General features: G+C 38.1%; 1 protein-coding gene across 1 annotated transcript in view; it reads left to right on the plus strand.

Moving 5' to 3' along the window:
* LOC118816636 (neurexin-1a-like) overlaps window positions 1-26,440 on the plus strand; it is a 524,474-nt gene that overhangs the window by 186,828 nt on the left and 311,206 nt on the right. Inside the window, exon 10 of the mRNA XM_036583126.1 lies at window positions 20,299-20,682. Within this exon, the coding sequence (XP_036439019.1) occupies window positions 20,299-20,682 (384 nt within the window). The remainder of the gene's footprint in view (window positions 1-20,298; window positions 20,683-26,440) is intronic.

The following is a 26,440-nucleotide window of genomic DNA, read 5'->3' on the forward strand; positions in this document are numbered from 1 at the left end:
CGCTCGTGGCCAAGGCCTCGCAATGTCACACTGCAAATTAGATCCGCCCCCACCAACCATGTTTTCCACTCCATCTCGAGAGCGGGAAATCACATTAGCCGTTTCATTACCCCTGTAGCCACACGGAGAGTGAGGACCTGAGTCTCTGCACTGGTGGGAAACTGGCACTTTGCCTGTAGAAATGTCAGGACTCTTTAAGTCAGACCATTCCACTTCTGTTCTCAGCTTATGTTGAGGTGCACTCTTAAAAATAAAGGCTCCTTAATGCTTTCTGGCTTGTATGTACGATTCTGGGGAAAAACGTTAATTGATGTAGAACCAACATTACCTTTAGAAATGTTCTTCACATTCCACAAATCCCATTTACAAAGGCTTCTTCAGTAGCATATTGAAGAAGTGAATCTTCAATAGCATAACTCTAAAGAACCCCTTTTGATGCAGAGTTTTAAGGACAGAGTGTTTAGCATTTTGTTTTGTCTTGGATTTTGTGACTTGGTAGTTGCGCTTTCATGCCAAATGTAGAAGCTTTGTGAGTGGCTTCCTCACTTGTTCGGAATCACATACTAAGTACTGTTTCACATACTAAGTACATAGTTAAAGTTTTGGAATGTTCCATTCTTTTCCACACAGTCCTTGTATGTGAACTAAGCTGCAAAACAGTCCATTTTGAATTCATTGTTTTTTGTTACAAAAAACAACACATTTACATATAACATACAGCAGTTTAACCCCAGCGGTTCAGGAAGTTGCCAGGAGTGTTTCAACTAGATGGCTTTTTGAATGCAGCACAGGGCAGCCAATCAGAACAGAGGTCATTTATATGCATCAGTCTTAAAGGCAAAGTAACGAAAAAAGACTGTTTAACAACCTGTTTAAGGCATAAAGAGAAAATGGGAAATGCTTACATTTGTATTTATTACCTTGTGTTTCCACCAACTGGCCACTTTATTAGAAACACCCACCTTGTACATCCACTCACTTGCCACTTTATTAGAAACACCCACCTTGTACTTCTACTTACTGACCACTTTATTAGAAACACCTACCTTGTATTTCCCCTCACTGGCCACTTTTTTAGAAACACCTACCTTGTTCTTCCACACACTGACCACTTTATTAGAAACACCAACCTTGTACGTCCACTCATTGGCCACTTTATTACAAACACCTGCCTTACAGGTTCACTATATAAGTGTGCGATTACAGACTGTAGTCAATCAATTGCTGTGCAGTTTATCAGCCACTTTATACCCTATTCATCATTGGTCAGTTTTTGACCCCTGCTGTTAAAGAGACATTTGAGTAGTGGACTATTCCCAGTAAATCTGAAATGGTATTGCTGGGTTTTTTTCACACTTAAGTGTCACTGCTAGGTTGAGAGTGGTCCACCACACAAAAATATCCAGCTAAGAGCAGCTCTGTGGTCAGACCACCAAAGTGACCTTTGCTGAAGAGGATGGGTAACATAGATTGTGCATCAACAGATAAGCTTCCACAAGCAAGATGGAACTATAAAAGCTTTCTAATAAACTGGCCAATTTGTGGTATTAAACCATCCTTAAATCATCCTGATTTACTAAATCAGTATTTATTTATCTTGTTGATGTATTTTGAGCCTCATGCATTCTTTCTCTGATGAGAGTGTCATGCAAGAAAATCCAGTAAGTTACACCAAGCGAAGTGGACAGTTGAAGAAATTTATCAATATCAAAGCTGCTTAATTTGCCTGTTGTCTTAATTCAAGTATTGGTCATAATCACATTACACAGCGCATGTATATGTCTTCCTTAAAATATAGTCTAGTCTGAAGCTCTCACTTAAACGTAATCCCACTCCAAACACCTGCTGAAATAGAATCCCTCTTTGCACACTCACAGAAAGCATAATCCCATCTCTCACACTGAATGACAGCGAAATCCACCCGCACTGAGACGTAATCCCGCCCCAGACCTTCAGTGAAACGATCCCGTCCCCAACGCTCGCCGAAGCGTAATCTCATCCACCAGCATCTAACCCGCCGAATCGGCATGAAAAGCTATGCGAAACGATATTAAAGATTAATACGTTCTATTTCGCATTAAGCATTAATAAATTCTATTTCAGTCGGCCGTAAGGACGCGACTTCAGTGGCCATAGTTCTGCAAGTATCACATTATTAAAGGATAATGCTCTGCATTCTGAGCGACGTCTTCACTGATCCAATCGCACTCCAAATCTATTTCTCGTTTTTCTTTCTCGCTCTTCTCAATTTCTCTATCTCATCCCACATCTCTCCTATTTTGTTCGACTTCTTTCCTTCTCTCTCTCTCTCTCCCTCTCCGTCTCTCTGCTCGGCCTGCGTTGCTATGGAAACCGCAGCCGAGCTCTCCGAGGACCAAGCCTGTTACTGCACTGTGCTAGACTTGAGATGCAGGATAATGCAATTGCTGCCTGTTTTTCCTCCTCCCTCTAATATGTGACCCAAGTGTTTTTATTTGTGTTTTTTTGTTTGTTTTCTTTTTTGGGCCCATGCTAGAACTGGACAATGTGTGATGGAAACTGCCTAGTCCCTCCTGAGACATCTACACCATTCACAAAACAAAATCAATAACTAGACTACACTAAGGGTGTGAGATATGGAGAACATATCACAATATTTAAAGATGTTTTCACAATTTATGATATGTGTAATGTTAAGAGAGGAGGCTGGGAGGCAAGATGCAAGTGCAAGTCAGTGTCTTGTATGAACAGGTAACAGGAAACAGCTACAGCTACGAACCAAAGGTGAACGTACATGCACAAGGCCGAGTAAAGCACAGGACAAGCACAAGGGGTATAAATACTGGGAAAACCGCAACACACTTAGGAATACTCACATTGCGAAAGACAAGTCACAGCAATAATAATAATAATAATAATAAAATGTTCAACTTATCTAGTGCATTTCTCAAACCCAGGGACGCTATAGCATGGTAACAAAATGCACCATCAACAATACAAACAACCCACATCACACACACAGTTCCTCAGCTGACAGGGCAGGGGGAGATCCCCAAACCATGGTATACATTCACTTAACTTCTGCAGCAAGAAGGGGAAGGTCCTTTTGAGGCTGGAAGAGAGGCAGTGTAGCTTCACATAGGCGGCCAGCACAAACATAAATATGACAATTCTCTGCTAATTTTAGTGCTCAATTTCTATTTTATTTTTTTTTTACATAAAATATAAAATGTGCCGTTACTTAAAGTCAGCAAATAAACAGTAGTTGTGTATTAAATGTACAGAAGTGTTTTCCTTATAGAAGATTTGTTAACTTATTTTCACTTAGAAAATCATTCAAAAATGAATCAAAATGTCATTTGACCAGGGTACCCAAACTTTTGCATATGACTATAACTGTCTTTAATAAGCTATTAGTTAATGATTCATTTGGAATATATAAAGGCATGTTATTATAATGTGCTGCCAAATCTTTATTCAGGAACAGGAGGTAAAAATAATTAGTAACAATATCTGAATAGAATGATGTCATAAAGGCTGGCATCCAGTCAGCTTATTATGACATCAGCTTAGGCACTGGTTGTTTTTGTTTACATTTCCTCTATAATTGATCTGAAAGTGTCTTTTTGAATGATGTGTGCAGTTGTTCAGTGTTCTAGAAATAGTAACACCATTCGTGATATATTCAGAAAAGAATATCATGGCATAATTTATCATGATACCAATGACATACCCCAGCTCTGCAACAGACCCTCATCCAGGTTTATGTGTTTTCTTGTAACGCAGCCTCTGAAAGCCTAAACTAGCATAGAAGGCTTGTGATATTTATCATGTAAATTCCGTGCCATCTCTCTGAATGTTATGAGTAGCTCCATTTATCATGCTTGATCAAAGCTAAGATGTTGATAGCGCTGTTTGTTTGATAAATGCAGAACACCACCTGTGTACTCTGCGCACTGCTGTCCCAAAGGAAAAGTGCATGTAGATAGAATAGAAGGATAAAACATTAGAATAAATTTAACTGATAGAGATTTATTCTATAATATCAGCATTCAAAAAATTGGAATCACTTTTTTCAATAATATGAAACCAATTTGGTTGCATGTAAGTAAACATTTCTTCATACTTATTTTCAGCTTCATAGAATTCTATTAATTATTTGAAACGTGAAGTTGCAAGGAATTTTGTAGTTGTAAAGTTCTAATTATCTAGAAATGTTTATAATTTATGAATGAGTAGAAGATATTAGTTCATAAACAACCTCAATAAACACTTCTGTACACAAGAATGAGAGAAAATAGTCCATAAACAACCTTACTAGATGCTTCTATATGCTAATATAATAGATATTAGTCTGTAAACAACCTCAATAAACAATGCTATGCACTAGAATAGGGGATATTAGTCCATAAACAGCCTCAAATACACAGTCCTATACACTAGAATAGGAGATAATAATCCATCAATAGCCTCAATAAATTCTCCTATCCATCCTGCTTCGACATCTCCATTTGTGACAAAAGACCAGACCATCGTTAAGGATGTAGGTGTGAGTTGATCAGTTTTATTAAACTTGTAGCAAAAACAAACACTGCAAACAAAACGTGATGTAAGTTACACCAGACAAAAGCAAACTGAAACATGAGAGCTTCTCATAGCAAAGAAAAGAATAGAAACCACCTGAGAAAGTTGGGGTAATATACAACACATAGATGGAAACACTAATGATGAGGCAAGGCTACATGAGGGGAGACAAGAGGGGGTGGAGCCAGGAACATGACACCAAGAAGTCAGTTTAGATCAGGGGCTGCAAAATGAAGTCAGTTTAGATCAGGGGCTGCAAATGAATGTCATTTGTAAAGCATGATCAAGTAATGCTTTATATGTGTCTTAACAAGTAATGTTAACATAATAATTAATGATGAACAGCTCTAAATACTTAATTAGTCCAATGAATTGATCAGTTAGTCAGTCATGAAGAAACACAGCTAATAAATGTCTTATAAACTATTGTTATTATGAAGCATCACGGTTGCCGTTTTTGGAGATACGAGGTTTTCTTCTGACAACAGCGATATGTATATATAGGGATCGGATCCTAGAAGGATCCTAAAACTATGAAATCTCATGGTTGTTATGGTGTGTGGGGGTATTGTTGCGTGAGCTTATCGCTGAATCTGTGCATGTCCCCTAGCAACTGGCTTGTTGTGGTTTAAAAAAAAGGAAAAAAAAATTCTCTGTTCGTCCTGGGACCTTTGACTTCTGATTAATAATGCATCAGATGAAAGTAACATTTTAAACACACGTCCCTGGAGAGTGTGAGTCACAAAGTGTGAGGAGCACTGGGCCTTTTCATCCTCCTCTCAGAAGCTTTATTAATACACGCCTCGCACGTAATCCCCAGAAGGTGCAGGAGAAAGCAGGGCCAGGTGATTAGTTTACTGTCCTCCTCTGGGCAATGCACATTTCACTTAAGAGTGAAACCATCGCAAATAGCAAGCCATGTCTGATCCAGAGAGTATGGAGCATTCAACATCTTCTAGAGCACAGCAGACCTGCTAATGAGATGTGAAGAGAATTCATTTGGGTGGTGATAGTTTGGTAGCATGTTCATGTGCAGTATGAAAAAGTTTGGGTGCTAGTGTTAGTTAGAAAATCCTCTGTAGTGAATAAACTTAAATATGGCATTTTCTGCAAATTTGTGTTCATAGTTTCTATTTATTTGTTTAGTTGAACATACTGGAAAAAATAAAACATAAAATATAAAATGTGCCATAACGTTTGCACAGGCCACATTTTCCAATATGTTAAATTCAGCAAATAGACAGTGATTATGCGTTAAAATGCACTAAAATGTGTTCACTGTCGATGATATGTTGTCTTATTTTCACACAGAAAATCAACAAAACATGTAATTTTACAAAAGGTGCAAATACTTTCCAGACACGTGTACATGTAAGTGTGACCAACTAAATATATTATCAGATTTTTCAGTAAATAGTGTGTCCACCTTAGTTTTCATTCTTTTAAGGAGATTTGCTTTCAGTCTTTTAACGAAATGTGTGAAAAGATTTTTTTCCATGCCTCCAAAGTTCAGTCTTAGAAGTTGGTTGCAGGTTTTACTCCCAAAACAGGCTACTATTTTTCACTTATTTTCCTTTGCCATTGCCCCTTTTCTTGCAAGTGGATTATCTTAAGTGTAACCCCATCAGAAAAAGCTAATGAAAATGAATAATTTGTACTTGTAATGGCTGTTTTGACTGGAAATTAAGTAAATGAAGGATGGTCTCTGACTTCTGCTTAGTACTGTATAACTAGAATTCGTTCATTAATTTATTTTCTTATTTTGACGTTACTCAACCTACTTAACTTCATTTCTCGCAACTTCCATCCCACATCAAGTGACAGTAGCTCCAGTCTTCTGTCCATGTTTTCTCCAAAGCATCTTCAGCTTTCCAAACCACCTGCCGAGTCTCAATGCGCTTAGACTAGAGTGGCGATCCCACGGCTTAATCATACTTTAATCAGGCGTGGACATAAAAATAAACTGTGAAAACTTTCTGCAGGATTAATTCATGGACTTGAAATGAAGATCACTGTTAGCTTTGTACATGCAAAGTTTAGATAGCCAAACCGTGTATATTTCCATGGATGTGATATTTGATATGCAGGGCTTTCAGAAGAGCTACGTTCAAGGATGAATTTGCTCACGTGTGAATAGCCCAATCATATGCGTGCTGGAAATGGGGTTAGTAGCATCAGACATTGTGTTTTAGCCATGCTCAATTAGATTAGGTTCTCAGAGACCCTCCTGCAGTGGCTGCTAAGGGAGAGAGCGTGGCTAGCAGCCAGCTTCGGAGCTCACAGTATTCGGAGTCTTGTCTGCATGGAGCAGCGGCTTCTGCTAGCCTGTAACCAAATCGTACACACATGCCAAGCCTCAACTTAACTGGATTTGGCTAATCCTCTCTGAACACGTGTTGAAGCGCCAGGCCTAGGCCGGCCAAGATGCTAAGTAGCAAGAGATGAAAGTGAACGCTATGCGGAGGTAAAGCTAATGCCTATGCTATGCTCTAATGAGACCATTTCAAATGGATCAAATCAAAAAGATAGGCCTTGTCTTCTTTTAGTCCTAGAAACTCAGCTTTATCAGTGGTCTTTTATAGCGACTTTGTGGCCATGTTGTTAGTGCTTTTGCTAGCTTGTTCTTTCCTGTTTTTCTCCTTTTCTGTCACCTGTCTTTCTCATTGCTTCTTTGTTTAGAAGTCTCCTTCCCTCTGTCTCCTTCACTGTGGCTGCTTCTCATTTTTCAGCATTCTCCCTGACATTGTTTTTCCAACACAAATATTGACTAAAATCTCCCGCCGTCTATGAGTAGTTCCTCCTAGCCTCAGGGGAATCAATCCTTTGGCTTCTTCGTGTCACATCACTCAGCTCTTAGGAGAAACTATTGGACTTTATGACTTAATAGCCATAACTCAACTTTGTTAACACATTTTTCTCCAGAAGAGTAGTTTGAGAGTGCAACTGTGTGGGAATAGCTCCAAGTGGTCAATACTCTGCTAGCAAAACCATGAGATTAGTCAATATGCTGCTCTTTGGAGACAGCTGTAACATGCCAAGCTCACGACACCTAGAAGCAAAAATTGTTCCATTATGCTTGTAGCTTATGTTCAGGACAATTTGAAGAATATGAATCCTTCTCAAGAGCTTATAGATTTAGTAAATATGGTTGTTACATTTTTTATATAGGTTATGTATTTTAGGTATTTTATGTATTAGGGTTTTTTTTTTATCTACGTTAGCTCACATTTTATTGAATCTAAAACAATTTTTCAGTTGTTTGTTTTGCGCTTATCCATATGCTTTGTCCTATTATAACAAAACAAAGGCCTTGAAACAATTTAATGTACAGTGTTTCCTGCATTTCCATCCAATGACGGTTCTTAATGGGTGTCATGTTTATAATCATGTCACATTTTCCTGTTTTTTTAATGTTATTTTTCTGTGGTGAAGAATTTCCTTAACTCATTTAAATGTAATCTATGAGTAATCACTTTGTTTTCCAAAAAGGAATCAGTATTCTGATTATTTTCTGTTTTTCTCCCAACCATAATGAATGAAACCACAGCCTACCTCATTTTTCCATTACACACATTATACTGTTTGCTAACCGCTCCAACAATGAATATTTTTGTCCCATGGATACTGCTTCTTATAAGAAACACAGAGAGGGCTATTATGAGTCGTTAGCCATGCCATTTGGACTGAAAAGTGCACATTCTGCTCAGCCTTGGTGCTTTAGGGCCGAGATTGGTGCATGAGAACTTTCCCCAGTAATGAGCTTGATGGAGTGGGTTCGTTAGCTCTAGCCTGGGGGGACGTGTCTGGCCGAGGGCCCCGGAGTGCCTGCCAAGAGCTGGAGACCAGGGCTGCCCGGCAGCTGCAGCTACTCTGGCCTGGGTCAGGGGCAGTCTAGGCAGGGTGGCCGGCTCTGGTCAGCTGGCAGGCCAGAGATTTTTAATTTCAGAGAATTGTTACAACTATGGGTGTAAATCGGTGCCCTCTCAATGATTCAGTCTGATTAGGATTTTTTAGGAAATGGCTTTTGATATTCAGTTCATTATGACATTGCGTTTGCATTATTTTGGCACAATATTTTTAAAAATACATAGAATAATGTTTATGATTCTTTAGGAAGTTGAGTGAATGTTGAGTATTTCATGAATTCCCTGATTCCAATTATAGGCAATAAAAACACAAAAGCAAGCATTTTGTATTTTAAACTTTGAAAATAGCCCCAGTATTTTTTTTTGGCCAACTATAATCAATTTTAACTATTCCATAATTAGTACAGTTTAATCACTTGCACCTACAGCTACTTCACAAACCATTTGTTACCAGCATAAGTAAATGGCAAAGGATTTCTTTTCCTCTCTACAACAGAGTTTAAGCAGATACAAATTGGCGCAGAAGTTTGATGAAATATGAATGAGAAAATCCACAAGGTACATAATAAGTCAAACATGGTGCTGTCCGTTACTTAAGCAATAGAACACGAGAGGGTGTGTGTTATCGCGTTATAACATAATGGCTGTGATTTGGTCGACGAGTGCCATAGATCATCACAGCCGTGATGTTACAGCGATAACACACTCCCTCTCGTGTTCTATTGCTTTTATACAGCAGTTAAATAAATAAAGTAAGTAAGTAATAAACTGGGCCGTGAACGTGGCATTTAATATGTTTTAATGTTAGCAATTCCTTCCGCCAAATTATAGTTCCTTAACAAGCAGCCTTTTGCTACGTCAGAGTAACGAGCTCCGCTCACTCGCTGCACAGCCGACAGTGCGTTCTCCAGCTCCACACAGACCACCTTACAGTTTGGGAATTTAGTGTAATCTCACCTTCAGAGTCTGACCAAATCAGCTGTAGGTCAAATGTGATCTTAGAAGTGTCCATTTTCTGTTTGTGCGCAAAGTAAGAAGTAAAAACGTTCAAATGGCTTGAGCGTCTCCTGCAGATGTCAAAGTCGTTGCTTAGCATCAGCATCACAGCGGAGTGATATAGTGTTCGTGAAAAACCTGTGATGTTTGGCAAAATAACAGAACGGTTAGAACGCTTCTCAACCAATCAGATAGCGTGGCCGGAACTAACTGTTGTATAAAGTGGTATACATGATTCAGTTGTGAAGATTCTAAACAACATGTAAACAAGTGATTTGGTGTGTTTGGTGTGAAATGCTCCGTTCTATTGCGTCAGAATAGTTCACAGTGTTAGTGATGGGAACCCGACATCTGAAGAGTTTAATGCTTCTTAAAGCTAATTCACAGAAAAATATGAAATGGTTGATGGCAGATAGTTGTGCAGTAAGTCTTTGACATATTATTACATTTCATTTACGGCAAATGGTTATAAGGTGAAGTAGTCCCTAAAGAAAGCTTTTTTTCAGATTTACCTCTATTTTACCATCATCAGCATTTCACACGAGACTCACACATGGTCCGCTGGTCCACTTAATTCTCAGACTGGTTTACTGGTCATCCTGGATAGCAAATAAAATGGCTACCTGTGTGTTGTAGACATCTGACTTCTGGTTCCTATCGCCACCACTGTAAAGAAGTTGGAGTCTGTAAGGTTCTCTACAATGCACGATTTTACATCAAACCTCTCTGAATGACTTTTTACGTCTCAAAAATGGATGAACTACTCTGAATCTAATATAGAAGATAGTTTTGGTTTGTTTGATTGCTGCATAATTCCATGTGTGCACAATATAACAATAAAGAGTTGGTGTTTCCAAACTTTGGTTTGTTGATAGCAGTAGTCGTGATTTGAGTTGGCTATGCTGCTACATCCAGATTCTGCTAGAAGTGGTCTTTGCTGTAATCATGAAAAAGTGCATGAATTTTTTGTGCAGCTTTTACATCTACAGCTTCTGAATTCTTCAATGAAGATTAATTACTGTGATTTCTCCCCTAAAGTGATTAATCTTTTTTATTATCTTAATCTCCACTTGGGTAATTTAAAAGCTTTAGCTGTGATCATTTGAGAAAACATTTTGTAGTTTATTTTTTACTGTGTGGGCAGTGAGCTGGCCAGGGTTGTTGTGCTGTTTCTAAACCACCGACCCATGACACTTTAACTTGAAAGAGCGAGATGGAGACAGAAAGTACAAGTCTGAAGCCAGAAGTGTCAGAATGGGCAGTCATGGTCTGAGGAAGATGACAGAACAGACGCATTCGCATCCAGGGAGGATGGCCTGAAATGACTCCAGGCAACAAGTCTGTCACTGCCTAAATGAAACTATAACTGGTTTTCTTTAGAGAATTAGCAGTTGTGGGTCTGTCAGAGGAAGAACAGGTGGGCCAACTAGCACTTGTAGAAAAGGCTCTGTGTAGCAAGTCCATGCTAGGGGTGGTTGTGAATAGTAGCAAACATTGAATAGTAAGTAAGGCTTTCAGGAGCTTTTTCTGGGGATTGTTAAGGCTAAAACTTCAGTTTGGGCCTTAAATGGTAAACCCTTATAATAGACTCTAATGCTAGTTTTTGCTAGCTCCCCTAGGGGTTTCCAGATGTTCTGGAAGGCCTAGAAAAATAATTTTCCTCACAAAATTGGTACCACTCATTGGAAACTCATGCTTCCAATATGTGTTTGCTGTTTGAGCCTCAAAGGGCCAGTAGGGAGCTAAGGAAGTAAACTTATGACACCAAACACAATGCCTTGAATATTTGAATAACAGTTTCATCTTAATGCATTCCTTACTCCCTAGATTAGCATAAGCTGCATATAGCTAACATTCAGCAACGTGATGGTTCACAAAATCCAAAATCTCCAATGGCTTTTTTGTGGCACAGCATAAAAAATGCACCCTGTGTGATTGTGTGGGCCAGGACATCACAGGCATATTCGTGTTAAATGAGCCTAATTAAAAACTTCAAAGAGCCGGACTATCACTATGGCTGTGGAGTGGGGATAAGAGTGGCCAGACAAATTTAAATGATTGGCGCAGCCCACCAGCTCGGTCCAAAGTACTAAACTATGGCTGGCTGAACTACAGCCTGTTCAGAAGCATTTGCTGCAGAAATTAAGCTCATGTCATGCCAATAAATGCAACACAATAAATGAAAACATTGTGAGAGGCAATGAGAAAGAAAACAAACACTGCAAGGTTATGAATACAAAGTCGTTGCCATGAGTAGGCCAATGTAAGCTGGACAGTCCACTTTATAGAAGGTGACACAGGAATGGAAAAGATACTATTACAACTGGCAATTCATTTAAACGCTGGAACCCTTATGAGTATCCTTAACTAAGTCATCTTGGTTCACCTGGAGTGTTTCTCATAGGTAACTGAAAAAAGTCCCTTTCTTCAATCTTCACATGTTAAGCAAGATGTTGATCTAGGACTACCACATCATGGCTGAATCTAACTCCGTACTTTTAGCTATAACACACTATCTGAGCATTTCTGAATGTTGTTTCCAGTGGTTAACTGACTATTAGAGTAGCACCTTCAGTTCAGGCTGTAAATGTCAAAAACTCCTCCACGATGATGCTAATGTCTGCTAGCACCCCTATAGAGTTCTAGTAGTATGGTAGTGCTAGGCTAACAGCAATTCACTTGAACGTTTTTGATTATAACATTTTAGATTAAACACAGACAGTTGAAGCTTGTAAACGACATTGCATATTTTAGTTGGATTTCTTAGCAGTTTAATATTTTAACTGATATTTTGCTCTGTATCAGTTTTACAATTTCCCCTTCCAGTAAAGAGAACTGGCATAGAGTTTTCTCTTTCTAATGACTGACAGAAATCTGGTTAGACTACCACTCGTATTCACCATTAATGATGTATCTACGATTTCCAGAAGACCTAGAATGATGTTTTTCCTCACAAAATTGGTCCCACTCAATGGAAATCAAAATGTGATTTTTTTCATCCACTGTCAGTTCTTAATTATGCTAGTGGTTAATCTGATGCAGTAGGCCTTCAGTTCAGCTCCTGAAGTCCCAACCACTGAGAGAGATCACCTGGCTGTATCTACTTAGATACTAAAGAGAGAAAAATCCTGACTAGATCATAATCGCTTTAAGAATTTAACCCTTTTGTTTCCAACCAAGACGTAACAATGAAGTAAGAGTATTCCTACAGTGTTTTTGGAGTTTCAAGGTAACAAGCATGATGAATCTATTAAACAAACAGGGACTAAAATTCTACATATATATATTTTTTTTTAATTTCACAGAAAGAAAAAAATCTTTAGAAATCTTCTCTGAATGCATACAAGGTCTATATGGTCCTCTCTGTTTGTTACCGAAGCAAGGAACAATGACAATAATTTCTTCCTGACACAATTATATTTCACCACAGCAAAAGGTGAAAACATGACTCACTTTGATAAAACCAAATATTCATGCAACCCCTCCCAGATTTCTTTCCACCTACAAGGTCAACTCGCCACTGCCATCATCCATCAACTCATGTTACAGGGACAAAGGAGGCACATAATGTGCTGGGTTTTTTCCACAAAATAGCCAAATCTGTTTCCTTTTGTAGTGCCTTTAGTGAGAAAGTAAGCATGAGACAATGCTTAACTAGTACTGTCGGTGATCAAATTAATCTTTAATCCTCTCCTAGCAGTCACAGTAAACAAGCCACTGCACAGTGCTGTATAGGATCAATTAATGATTTCTGAATTGACATTGATGTTACTTTAATGGGTCCATATCATTAGAAACCCAATTTACATTCCCCAGTCCACATTTATACATGCATACCTATTTTGCTTATAGCAGTTTAGCCTTGCCCATTCACGTTAAAGTTATAAGGAGTGTTTCAGTATGAACTGTTTTTGAATCAGCACAAAACAGGGCAGCCAATGAAAACGAATCCACACAATCATCATATGTGGACCACACTTACTGTTTATCTAGTCATCATCTGTAAGACAACTGAAATAGTTTATAAAGAATCTTCTCCTAACGCTAAGAGATCTACAGATGTCAATAAAATACTTTTATTTCATTGTAAAGTTTTGGTTGGAAACAAATAAGGTAAGATCTTAAAACACTCACTGGAAAATTGTCTTATTGTTTTTTTTCTTAATGATAACTAGGTAGATAGAGCCAAGTGAATTGACAGTGAAATCAACCAATCATGTTTTTGATATAATGAGTGGGACCAATTTCATGAGAAAAAAAAAACAAGACTCCCTTCTGGAAGCTCTAGATACATCACTAACTATAAATACAAAGCATAGTCTAACCAGGTTTCAGTCAGTTGTTACAAATGGAAAGCAGTGTATGCCGAGGCTCAATACTAAAAGAGTCACTGTAAAACTGCTAAATACAAGACATCAAGATTCTGCCACTGCCTTCCTCTGTTGATTTCTACACCATCACTTAATTGCTTCTGTCACTTCAAGAATAATGCAAAGTAATGCATTATTCAAAAATAATTTAATGTCTGCTGTAAACATTAGATAGAACGTCTTATATGAACTTCACATGTTTGTGTTTAATCTAGAAATGCCCAAATAATGTGCACCAGCATTATGTTAGTGCTAATATACTATTAGAAACCCCATAGGGGAGCTAGCAAAAATCCAAACTGAAGTAGCCTTAATAATCATGGTTCCCCACTGGTGATAAAAGTACACTGGAGCATGTTCATGATTAAAACCAGCAACCCTAAGCTTTCTAGTAGTTAACCCTTATGACACTGAGATTCTGCCACTGCCATTCTCTGTTGATTTCCACACCATTACATTGTTTCTGTCACTTCAAGAATAATGCAAATGAATGCATTTTTTATTCTTTCTCTCTTTCTCTTGGCTCTCTCTTATTTAGGCTAAAAAGTGAAAGCATGACCAGATCAGATATCTGATCAGATATTTTTTCAGTGTCCAGAAAAGATCTTCACTCATTGTGCTTATCAAAGTAAGAAAGATGTCATTGGATTTGATGTTCTTTAATAATGTAGTTTCTTCAGTGTGAGCCAATGACCTAACACCCTCGAATTAAAGCTGACATTCTTACATTCATAGTCATTTTTTCATTTCAAATCAAATGTGCAGTGCCAAAGCAAAAAGAAATGTATCTTTGTCCAGTTATTTAAAGGAATACTCCAGCAACCTGATCTCTATCTGCTGCATCTATATGTATGTGTGGCAATCATTGACTGTTAGAGCTAGACCTTGTGTTCAGGTCATAAATGTCAAAACCCATTTCATTTTTTGGTCATTCTTAGATTCAAGCTTATAACATGCATAATAAAGATAAATATGTAAATCAAAGCATGATTGGTTGATTCCACTGTCAGTTCCTAATTATATAGGTAGTTCGTCTAACATGCCTTTAGTTTAGCTCCTGAAGTCCTAACCAAGGGATCGCTCGCTTTTATGTATCTACATAGATACCACAAAGAAAAAAATCCTGACTGGATAATTTTCTGTTGGATTCTTCAGAATTATAAGCTTTATGTTTCCAACCAAATGAGTATTACTGCAAAGCTTAGGATTTATACAAGCATGATGATTCCGTGAAATAAAATAAAAATTACAGGCATGTATTTTTTATTTCTGTTGAATCGTTAAGCCATTAGAAGACCCCAATGCAGCCTCCTTTGTCTATTAGTATAGATTACAATGTCAGTGTGTTTCTCAAAACCATAATAATAGAATACTATTAGAAGCCAGTGGGCAGTGGTCCATTTCCTTGGTCAATAACATAGACCAGTAAATCTTGTTAGCCACAAATGGCTATTTCTATTATTCAGTTTACTCTAATGTGATTTCCCAGTGCTGTTGTTGCTTTTATTTTGATTATCATATAAAGAGCATGATCTAAAAAGCAGAAATTTAGCATTTTTTGCATCACATTTTGAGCAATCAGTCATTTAAGTAGGAATATACTTCATAATCGAATCACCTTTTATTGTTATGAATCAATTATATGGCCTTAGTGATCTGAATTGCACTATGATTGTGAGCGCACACTTGCTCAGAAACTGTTGCAGTGCATCCAACAATAAAGGTAGCATTGTGCTTCTTTTACTTAGTGATAGAAAACACAATAGCACAGAGAAGACATCAGTTCCACATGCTGATACATTTTACCATGAACAACATGGATGTACAGCCTTATGCAAAAATTTTGTTTATTTTTTAAGTGACAATAAGTTAGCACACTTTCTGCACAGAACACACTTTTGCACGTTTTAATGCAGAATTACTGTTTATTTGCTAAATTTAACATATTGGGGAAATATGGCCTGTGAAAAGTTATGGCATATTTTAGATTTTAGATTTTATTTTTTTATTTTATCCAATATGTTAAACTCTTAAAAATAAATAGAAATTGTGACCTAAAATTTCCAGTACAATGACATATTTAAGTTGTTCCATGTAGAACATTTTTAGTTTATTTTAGAAAATCAACATATGATATTTGGGAATTAGCTAAAGGGTTAAAGGGGTCAAAGATGGATCATCAAAAATACATTAGGTAAGATAGCATTAATGTATGTGTAATTATGTAAATGTTACATAAAATCCAGATTACATAATCTGACATGCTAATGCCCCTCCAAAGAGAAACCACTCTTGTTTGTCTGCTAGATCCTGCATTTGGATTTGATTGCATGCAGAATGTCAAGTTGAGCTGTTTGTGTTTAGCCATTTGAAGTACAGTATGTTAGACATCAGTTCCTTGGGGGCGGATTAAAATACTTACAAAAGCACTTAAAGTTAGTGGATCTCTGTATGTTACTATGACAATAGAGCTGTACATTCAGCCTACGGTGGGGTTGGGTCACAGTTTGGTGGGCGTCTTTATTTCACAGTTTTCTCTTTGTTGTCTGTCTCTCTCTTTCTCTCTGGATCTCTAAATAAACTGCTGTGTGTATGTGAGGTACATATGACTGTCTGGGCATGATAGTATAAAGAATAATAATAATAATAATAATAATAATAGTAACAAGTTTATTTACTTATCACCTTTCAATCAAAAAAATACAGCTACAAATGTGTCATAGTGTTTGCTTTAGAACAATGCAATAAAACTGTGCATAAAACATGTAAGACCTAAGGGTAAGGGAAATATCTTACATTGCACTTGTGCTTTACTTTTTTCCACTTTCTGTACCAAAAACACCCATAATTTATTTCTACATGATATTTTCCAATCTCTCCTCATCCCTACAGTGAACCAAACCATTTTTTTTTTGTTATTGTGTTATTAAGACTGTTATGTAAATGAGATCTGTTCTGATTGGCTGCCTTGTATTGTGCCTCATTCTAAAAGCCGTCCAGGCTAAAACACTCCTTATAACTTCACTGTGAGTGGGTGAGGCTAAACTGCTGTAAACTAAATAGGTGGATGTATGTAAATGTGTTTTTTGTGACATCACAAAAACAATGAATATAGTAAACATACAGTTTTTGCAGCTTAGTTTCCATACAGTACTGTGCAAGGGTCAGAGACCACTTTTCATTTATTTAATTTCCAATCAAAACAGTCTTTAAGTACGAAAATGTTGACACAAGATATCCATTTATATCCATAATAAAAATTAGCGGAAAAACAAGAGTTAAAAAAATGATCAAAAGATACAAAGATAATAGGACTCCTAACAACCATGCAACACCTGTCACACCATCATAACTGTCCCCGTCGGGTAAACAGTACTTAAATCTTTCATCTTTGAGAGAGCGGAGAAATTTAAGCTCCACTCTTGATTCAGATCTAAAAAAATTCACAGGTGTTTCTGTTCATCCTTCCACTATGGGAAGACAATTCAACACTATGAGTCTGATAGGATGTGCAGCTGTTAAGAAGCCCTCACTGAAAAAAAAGAACATTTGCAAATCAAGCAAAGAAGCTGCTAGTGTTCTAAAAAACAATAGACTGACCACCCCAGAGTCCAGACCTAATTTAAGTTTTTATAAATTTATCATTTTTACCTGAATCATGAGAGGCAGAAAATGCAACCAACTTCTAAGACTGAACTGGAGGTGTTAAAATGTCCCTGCAGATTTCTGTGAAAAACTAAAGGCACCTTTTCTGCTTTTTTCTGACTCTAAAAATGACTAATTGGCTATTGTGACTAATAATTAAATAAATCAAAGGAGGTCTTTTGAACAGTACTGCATATGGACTGTATAGACTGGAGAGGGAATTCTAAAACTAGAAAGGTTTATGTACCTTCAAAGTTATGTACATCAAAGTACTTGTTAAAAAATGTGGAAAATCTGTATTTTCTATTATATGGACACAAAATAACAGTAAAAAATGAGACAGTAGACAGGAAAAAGTGATAACAATTAAAGCATTTTAAAAATGCACAAAAAAAGAACAGAAAGTTCTCATATAATGCTACTCGACAATAGCTAACAATGGAAAATCAGCATCCTGACCCTGACAGTCTCTCTGCAGTCCAGTCATGACCACAAGCCTTCACTGTACTTCTGATTGGGAATTAACCAGGGTCACTCATAGAAAAAGAGTGCTGAAGGTTGAATATATGGACAAAAGAGAGAACAGAAACCAGGACTAGAGAAAGAGCGAGATGGCTGTAACTTGGCAATGCATCAGGCCTGTTGCATTGATAGTTGAAGCGCCCCTTTTATTCTTCCCTGTTTGTGGGCTTTTTATGGCCATGGCCAAGGAAACAAAGGAAGATTTAGAGCATGTCAGCGGAAGACAGTAGATTATCCTCAGTTTACGCCACTGTGGTTCAATACGCGAAGCTCGTACATGATAAAGAAAAGCGCGTGACATGCTACGGCGCTCGGTCAATACCCAGAGTGACTCCACATCGATTCAAAACACTAATTAAACATATTTTCGTCTGCATCGACTCCTCGATTGACTGCTTTTATTTTTAGAGCTCCCTGTGTATCAAGTGCAATTATAGGCCTATTAAATTGCTTTTTTCCCCAGCTTGTATTGATGTACATGCCAAGTGTGTTTTTAATAACAAGACTGACCCCATAGAGTAAATCTCTGACCTCATAAACATTATTCAAGTGAATTACGACTCTTTAGGAAATGTTTCAGGGTGTTATTGTACTGTTTGAACATTTAATTTACTCCACTCTTCTGAGAAGGCTTTGCACACAATTTTGGAGTGTGTCTGTAGGAATTTGTGCCCATTCAGTTGAAAGAACACTGGTGAGGTCAGACACTGATCTTGTATGAGAAGGCCTGGCTTGCAGTCAACATTCCAGCTCAGTTCAGTAGGGGTAAGTTGAGGGCTCTGTGCAGGCCACTGAAGTTCCTCTATACCAAGCTTGTCAAACCATGGACCTCGCTTTGTGCACAAGGGCACAGTCATGCTGGAACATACTTTCCCAAACCGTTGCCACAAAGTTTGGAGCATTTCATTGTCTAAAATGTTTTTGTACACTGTAGCATTAACATTACTCTTCACCAGAACTATAAGGCCTGAAAAACAGCTGCAAAGCATTATCCCTCCTCCACCAAACTTTTTTGTTGACACTATGCGTTCCAAGTAGGGTTCTCCTGGCATTTGCCAGCCCCAGATTCGTCCATCAGACTGCCGGATAGTGAAGCATGATTCATCACTCCAAAGAATGTTTCCACTGCTCAGGAGTCCAGCAGTGCTTTACACCACTCCAGCCGACACTTGGCATTACACATAGCAATCTAAGGCTTGTGCGCAGCTGCTCAACCATGGAAACCCATTTCTTGATGTACCCAATGCGCAGTTCTTGTGTGACCCCTATGTTTGTCTAAGGGGGTTGCAAGACTGTATGCTTAACATTGATATGCTTTATGCACCTCTTCGAAATGGGTTGAACTCAGTAATTAGGTGTTGCATGTGTGTCAGTGCTTTGAAATCAGCTCTGTAGCAGAGTGGTTAAGTCACCACTGCATAGTGTTAGGCACAACTCCTAACACAAAGCTTATGTTGCTGTGTAGGCACAGTGTAATTTGATCTATTCTGTCATCACACACCTTAACAGTCCGTTAATCACAGAAATGCATGTTATGATAATGATACAAATACCATTTATCATGTAGCTTTAATTCAGTACATCAAAAAGGAAATTATCCACTCTATTCATTATTTCTAAAAGTACACTGAATACATAAATTTGACCGGAGGAACTATTTATACTGTAGAGGAGTACCAGCAATAAAATCAAGACACCATTTTTTTTTTCAAAATCTGTACAATTAAATGACCAATTTCAGATCAATACAACATGATGCATCAATGAGCTTTTATACTTCTATAGACATCTCTCTCTCGCTCTCTCATTCTGTCTCCCTCTACTGTCACTGGATGTCTGAGCTGCTGGGCAGAGTGTGTAAGTGAAATAAGCATAATTTGTTGGCTACTCACACTTGGCTGACAAATGCTCATGTTGCCAGTCAAAGCCATCATAGTTTTTTTTTTTTGTTTTTTTGTTTTTTTTATACTAGCATTGTTTGGATGTTTGGCCAAACTCCAACTTGCATTAGTCATTTAAAACTCACCACTACGGTTAATGTAGTCATTTCCGGTGGAAAGTACATCCTGCATCATCTGAAGTCTCACACAAAGGCAAAATCCAACTTCTGCCAGAAAATTGGAGGGGAAGGATGCACAGTGTCATTGATGTGAAGCACTGCACTTAGGACACATCAAAAGCTATTTGACTACTTATTGTGCTTCCTAGAATTTTTAGCCTGCCAAGTGTGAGTGAGTGAGTGCGTGAGTGAGTGAGTGCATGAGTGAGACATTTCACTTTCAGATGCATGTCTGCAGCACTATGTCTGAACCTTCTCAATGTTCTTCTGTCCTCAGGAACCATTTCGGTAAACTCTGTCCGGACCCCATATCAGGCCCCGGGGGAGAGTGAAATCTTGGACCTAGATGATAACCTGTACCTGGGCGGTCTCCCTGAGAACAAGGCCGGCCTGGTCTTTCCCACTGAAGTGTGGACTGCCCTGCTAAACTACGGTTTTGTGGGCTGCGTGCGGGACCTCTTCATCGATGGCCAGAGCAAGGACGTGCGGCGCATGGCTGAGACGCAGAAGGCAGCGGGTGTCAAACCCTCCTGCTCGAAGGAGGCGCCCAAGCAGTGCCTCAGCAACCCCTGCCAGAACAACGGCATCTGCAGGGAGGGCTGGAACCGCTACGTCTGTGACTGCTCTGGAACTGGATTTCTGGGCCGCTCCTGTGAAAGAGGTGATTTTTAATTTAATCAACATTCTTAGCTTTTTCAAGAAAAACAAATCAAATGTGCACAGTTTTTCTCTTTTGTCTCCATTGTCTTTTATCAGCCAAAGATGTAATTGGTGACTAAGGAGCTGTGAGGCTATTGTATAAGTAATGGAAGATTATGCATACTAATTAGCATTGCGCAAACTTAATGCTTGAATCATCCCACACAACTGCATCAAGTTGTTATTCAATCTCAAATAGACCTGCTTATGTGTTTTTGTCCACTTTTATCAATAATAGTATGTCATACGGTGTCAGAAATCTTTTAGCCTTAAAGCTTTTACACACCACACGTGATTTTTCAGACGGTGAAAATGCAACATTGAATGTGTTTGCATGCTATCAATAATGTGATCATAATTGAATTTCTGCAGTTATCTGATTATTCAAATGGTCATGTAAACAGCATACTCCAATTCCTTAGATCAAAGTCTAGAAATCCGATTAAGAAACCTAATAAAGAGAGATGGATTTTAGCTCAGTAATCAGATTTCTCAGTGCATGTATACTCTTACTCTGATTTCTTTCGGATTTCTCAGTTTGTGCATGTTCTCAGACAGCATATTTTCAGGTAATGTGGTGAGATGTTTTAAAAAAAAAAGCCGCAGCATGAAGTTTGAGTTTTCCATAACGTTTACGCCACGTCTTCTTCTTTGAGTTCATTGGCTGATTGCAAAGCAGAAATCTGATTAGTGTCTGACTCATGCAGAATATTATCTGATTACTCAAATGCATGTAAATGCATTGTTACATTATTACAATGTGAATTACTGACAATTTTTCTGCAGTTATTGAATTATTAAATGCACATAAACATACTAATTAATCATCTTATGATAATCTCAATTTTTATGATTATTGATTTATGATTGTCTACATTTTTGTCAACTTTTGCTGGCAACAAAAACTCACTGACAAATCACGGTCAGCTCTGACAAGATGGAAGCACAGCGGTGTTCCAGTAAATTGAACTTTTTCACAAACACTAAAGGGTTCAGATTCTCCAAAGGTAGCTCAAACTGGGCTACAAACATCTGATTCATAGCCTGTGTGAAAGCACTTAGAGTTTTATCAACTAAATGAGGCTGTTTGTACTTTGCTGAAATGGACAGTAGCCCAGTGTCACCGTTATGCGACAAGCAAAGAATTGGATCTTATTTGCAGTTAAAGAGTTTCAGCCTGTTTGTTTAGTGCTTCATTTGGTGTGGAGCTGCATTTCCAAAATCAGCTCAAACTCTACTGAGATCCCAGTTGCAAGGAAAGTACTCACGAAGTTTTAGCTCTCCCGAAATGAGGTGGAGAAACTCCCTGTTCTCCTTTTGCTTCTTCAAAGTGGAAAACATCCTGCACTAACCCATAGTTTGCCCATTTCGTGAGGTGCAAAGGATCGTTTTTGATATAGTTGATATAAATTCTGCCAATACATATATTTTGTTATGTACTGTCCGTTTTTTTGCAGCACGCAAACATGGCAAAATAAAAAAGTGTTGTGTTCGGTGTGTAGTTGATGTGAAAAAAACGATTTCACACGGTCATATTTCTAACGTGTACATGTTTTCATTCATCAGTATAAAAAATACAACCATTGGGAATGCTTGTGGTGTCAACTAACTTTTGATTAAAGGATTCGTTGCATCATGCATCGTGTTCATCAGTTTGTTGGAGAATGTGCTGTAGGTGGTTCTTTATAGAACCTTTTTGAAAAGGATTCTATGTAGCACCAAAAAGCATTCTTCTCTAGTTATGATGTCAAGCCTGTAAAAGCTTTTTAAAAAGGTTTTCTATATAGAACGCTTTGCACCACATTCCCCATCAGTTTAAAAAGCCATTTTACTATGCAAAGAACCCTTTAATCATGCAAAGGGTTCTATGAGTGTTCATGGTGCTATATAGAATCACTGTCTTTACTAAAGAAGAATTTTTTGTAAGGCTAATAAATACAACAAGCTAGCATTATTGTAGCTGTCAGTCGTATAATAGTACCTTTTATCAATACAAAATGCTGGCCAGGTTGAGTTTTACCCCTTTCAGCCACAGAGAAGAAACCAAACGGAAGTATCTAGATAACCAGGTCCCCCTCATCTGAGGAGTCATTTGTGTCATTTAAGTAATCCATTCTCTTCGTTGTAATGATGATTTGAAGGCATGTACTGCAGTTAGACTGCTGCAAAAATGGTGTTCAGCTTCCTAGCAGTAAATGTAGGTATCTGGCATCCATCTGTGTTCACCAGCTAACATTTCAAAACGGCCTGCCCCCGACAATCCACCCCAACGTTTTTCCTGTCACCTTCAAGTAAGAAGGGGTTTTTCATAGTTTATAAAATGCAAACTCTTACAGACTACCGTAGCAGTGCTGTCAAAAGTGAGTAGGCGTGTTTAGAACAGATGCAGATGTAGTGTTGTTGACAGTTTTCATGTTGGCTGGAGAGCCCCTTTCACTTAACATAGTGTGAGGCAAGTGTAATGAGGTATGCAGTTAGGCATGCAGTTTGAACAACGCTAAAAACGTCCATTACTTGTTAGCTACTTTAGCTTGTAGTTTCAGTAAAAAACCTTACCTTTGAAACTTTAGGAGGTCTTTTGAAGTGTGTAAGTTTCAGGTATGTGGACGTTTTCTGCCACGTTGGCATGTTTAGACCAGATGTTTTTGAACGTTTCACTGGATGTCAGCTTATGTTATGGTCTTAGAGCTGTCTCTGTGGCGTCCTGGTGTTTTTTTAGGGGAGGTGGCGGATTTGAGTGCGGGGAGAGATGCGAATGTAATTGACATCAAAGGGAGCGTAAAATGAGAAGGGCTTAAAACATATTACACATGCCGGAGATTTTGAGTGCTTTGTCATAAGAGACCACCCTTTTGGTGAAAAGACCCAAGCCAGCATGCAGCTTACTGATGGCCCCCTTCTGTTGTCTCTATGAAAAGTCCCATTACGTGAAGGTTTTTCACTAACTGCACTTGTGGTCACACTGAAGATGGATTCAGTCAGTAGCACGGAGCTGGTTGTTTCTGCGGTGCTGTATTGGATCGCTTTAGTGTGTTCGTATGCCACCTTCACTTTTTTGTTATTTTATATACAATAACTTACAGCACCATGAAAAAGTATTTGCTCCCTCCTGATTTATTGCATATTTATTACACTTAAAGGGTAATTTTTCATATGTGTTGTGTAACTCAGTGGATAAGATGTAAGCAAATTCATTCAGTGTTTTTGTGTGAAAAGATTTATTGTAAAGTGACTTACCAGCTCATATTTATTTACAGCAGTGGAGACAGGAACCAGGGTCCAAAGTGTTCATAATTCAGAGTGAAGTGCCACTGCACTACTGAATTAGATTAAACTGCAGTCCAACAGTAAAAATTACCCAACAGGTTATTGGAATTAACTGGGAAAGTATGTAATACAGTCTTCACAGTACTATGTAATTATTTTACCAAGTAGTTATATGACAAAGATTGTACAAGAAGTCCTACATGGCATGTCCCTGTTAGTTACCTAGAAACTAAACTGAATGTAGGCTGTGAAAGAAAGTAATTATTTTTACTGTGGTTTTACCGAGTCTTCACCAAAATTAACTTTAGCTCTTTTCATGCCACGTAATTACCTGGTGCTTGAAGGTGTTTCCAGTTAATGCTCATGCTTGAACATGTGGCATTGCAGTGAAATTTAGCTGGAGTACGTTTGTGCTGACCATCTTATTACTGCAAATAGTTATAAGGTATTTCATCAGCTTAATAGCTAGAACCTGTTAGTCATTTCAGCATCATTTAGCTATACTTACTATCATCTTACCCAAAATAATTACCTAATACAGTGTTTTTCAACCAATGGACCATGGTCCACCAGTGAGAGATGCTGGCACTGTTAGCAGGCTGTTTTTTGTTACAATGTAGACCTTATGTAACCAAATGTTATTTTAAATACAACAAATATTGTTTGCAAAAGCAAAATATCATATTTATATTGAACGCATTGGTTGGACTGGCAAAATGTTAGCTATTCATGTTTACATCTTCAGTACAAGTCAATGTGCAGTGAACAGTGTTCATATATGTATGTTGTCACTGTCAAGGTACTGTTAAATTTAATGATCAGTACTCCTTTTTAAAAAAACAGGGTAGATGCATATAAACCATTCATATACTGTTTTAACACTGCTGTTGTTAATTTACAGAAATAGAACATAAATTAAAATTTTAATGTAAAAATCATCTATATTTCACAGACATTTGTGTTTACTTTAATGGTTATTACTGTTATTATTATGGTAAAATACTGTATGTGAGAACAAGTAGTTGAATTAGTGAAACTATTGAACTGCAGTAAAAGGCTGTATTTCCAAGAAATGAAGTGACTGTAATTTCTGAAATTTACCTTCAGAATAATCATTTTAAATAATGATAATTTCACAGAACTTTACATAATTACTCCTTTCTCAACTTTTTTGGAGCATGTTGCAGGCATCAATTTCAGAGTGAGGTGTATATTTACAAAAACAAAGCTGCAAAGACACAACATTACATATCTTGTCATTATACTGTTCATACGCAGGTCAAAACAGAGTTGAGAAATCACTGCTTTCTGTGTTTATTTGCATTGTTCCTCCTGTCAACTTTTCAGTAATGGGGTTTGTACATTCTTAGTCACCTGGTTAATACCTAGAACTGTAAAGGAAAACATTATGAAACTATTTGCATAAGTGCAGCGAATCTGTGCTCTCATGTTAACTGAAAGACAAACTGCTGGCAGTATCTCATTAAGCTTTGTAACAGTTGGTTTATTAGTGGACTAAATTACGCTCCAGTTTCTAAATGGGAAAAAAAGGAAAAAGTGCTGTCGTGACCTGTTAACCTTTCTGTCATGGTGCTGCTCGCGTGTGGGGGAACGTATAATTGGTTTGGAGTTTTTGAATCTGCCTTTCTGTCTCTGTGAACGTATGTGTGTGTGTGTTTGTGTTGTCCCTGGGAGTGTAATTAGACAGAGCTCTTTCCCACTTGGCTGATGTGTGCCTGAGAGGCGATGTCTTGCCAAACTGGCCCGCGTGCACAGCGGCAGATGTTGCTGTTTATTGTAATTGCGTCGCCTCGCAGGCGTAGAGTCGGCCTCCGAGCAAAACAGCAGCCCGCACTGCTGTTTCATTTGCTTTTCTGTTCGGTTTCATCTCCTCTGATTTATTTGGCGAGTCCAAGCTGTTTGCTCGAGCTTCAGTGTCTAGAAGGCAGAAGCCCGACTTGTGACCGATCGCATTTTTTGGCCAGCGGATACTGTCCTTTACAGCTGGCCCAGTCCAGTAATGACCCCCAGAAGTGTCTGATTGAGACATTGACCGATTGGCTCAGTAGGCTGCAGTGGAGGCCTCGAATACATACTAGGGCTGAACGATTCTAGGGAAAAACTCACATTCTAGTATCTTTGGTTTTTGCAGTAAATATTGTGATACTTAAAAGGCAGATTTCCCAAATGGAGCTAATTAGAGCTCTAGCAATTAAAATGGTGCATTTAGAAGGCTAATTAAGGCAGCGCTTCTGTATTCTGGTAGGTATAAGCATTTAGAACTATATATCTAGTGCATTTTATTAATACACTAGGGCTCAGCAATACTGGGGGAAAAATGACATTGTGATATATCAGGATTCGGCAGTAAATATTATGATATTACCCAGATAAACTGTTCCCAAATTGAGCTTCTAAGCACTTGCATTTAGAACACTAATTAGGGCAACCCT

Source organism: Colossoma macropomum, unplaced genomic scaffold (genome assembly GCF_904425465.1).
Source record: "Colossoma macropomum unplaced genomic scaffold, Colossoma_macropomum, whole genome shotgun sequence".
NCBI classification, from domain to species: Eukaryota; Metazoa; Chordata; class Actinopteri; order Characiformes; family Serrasalmidae; genus Colossoma; species Colossoma macropomum.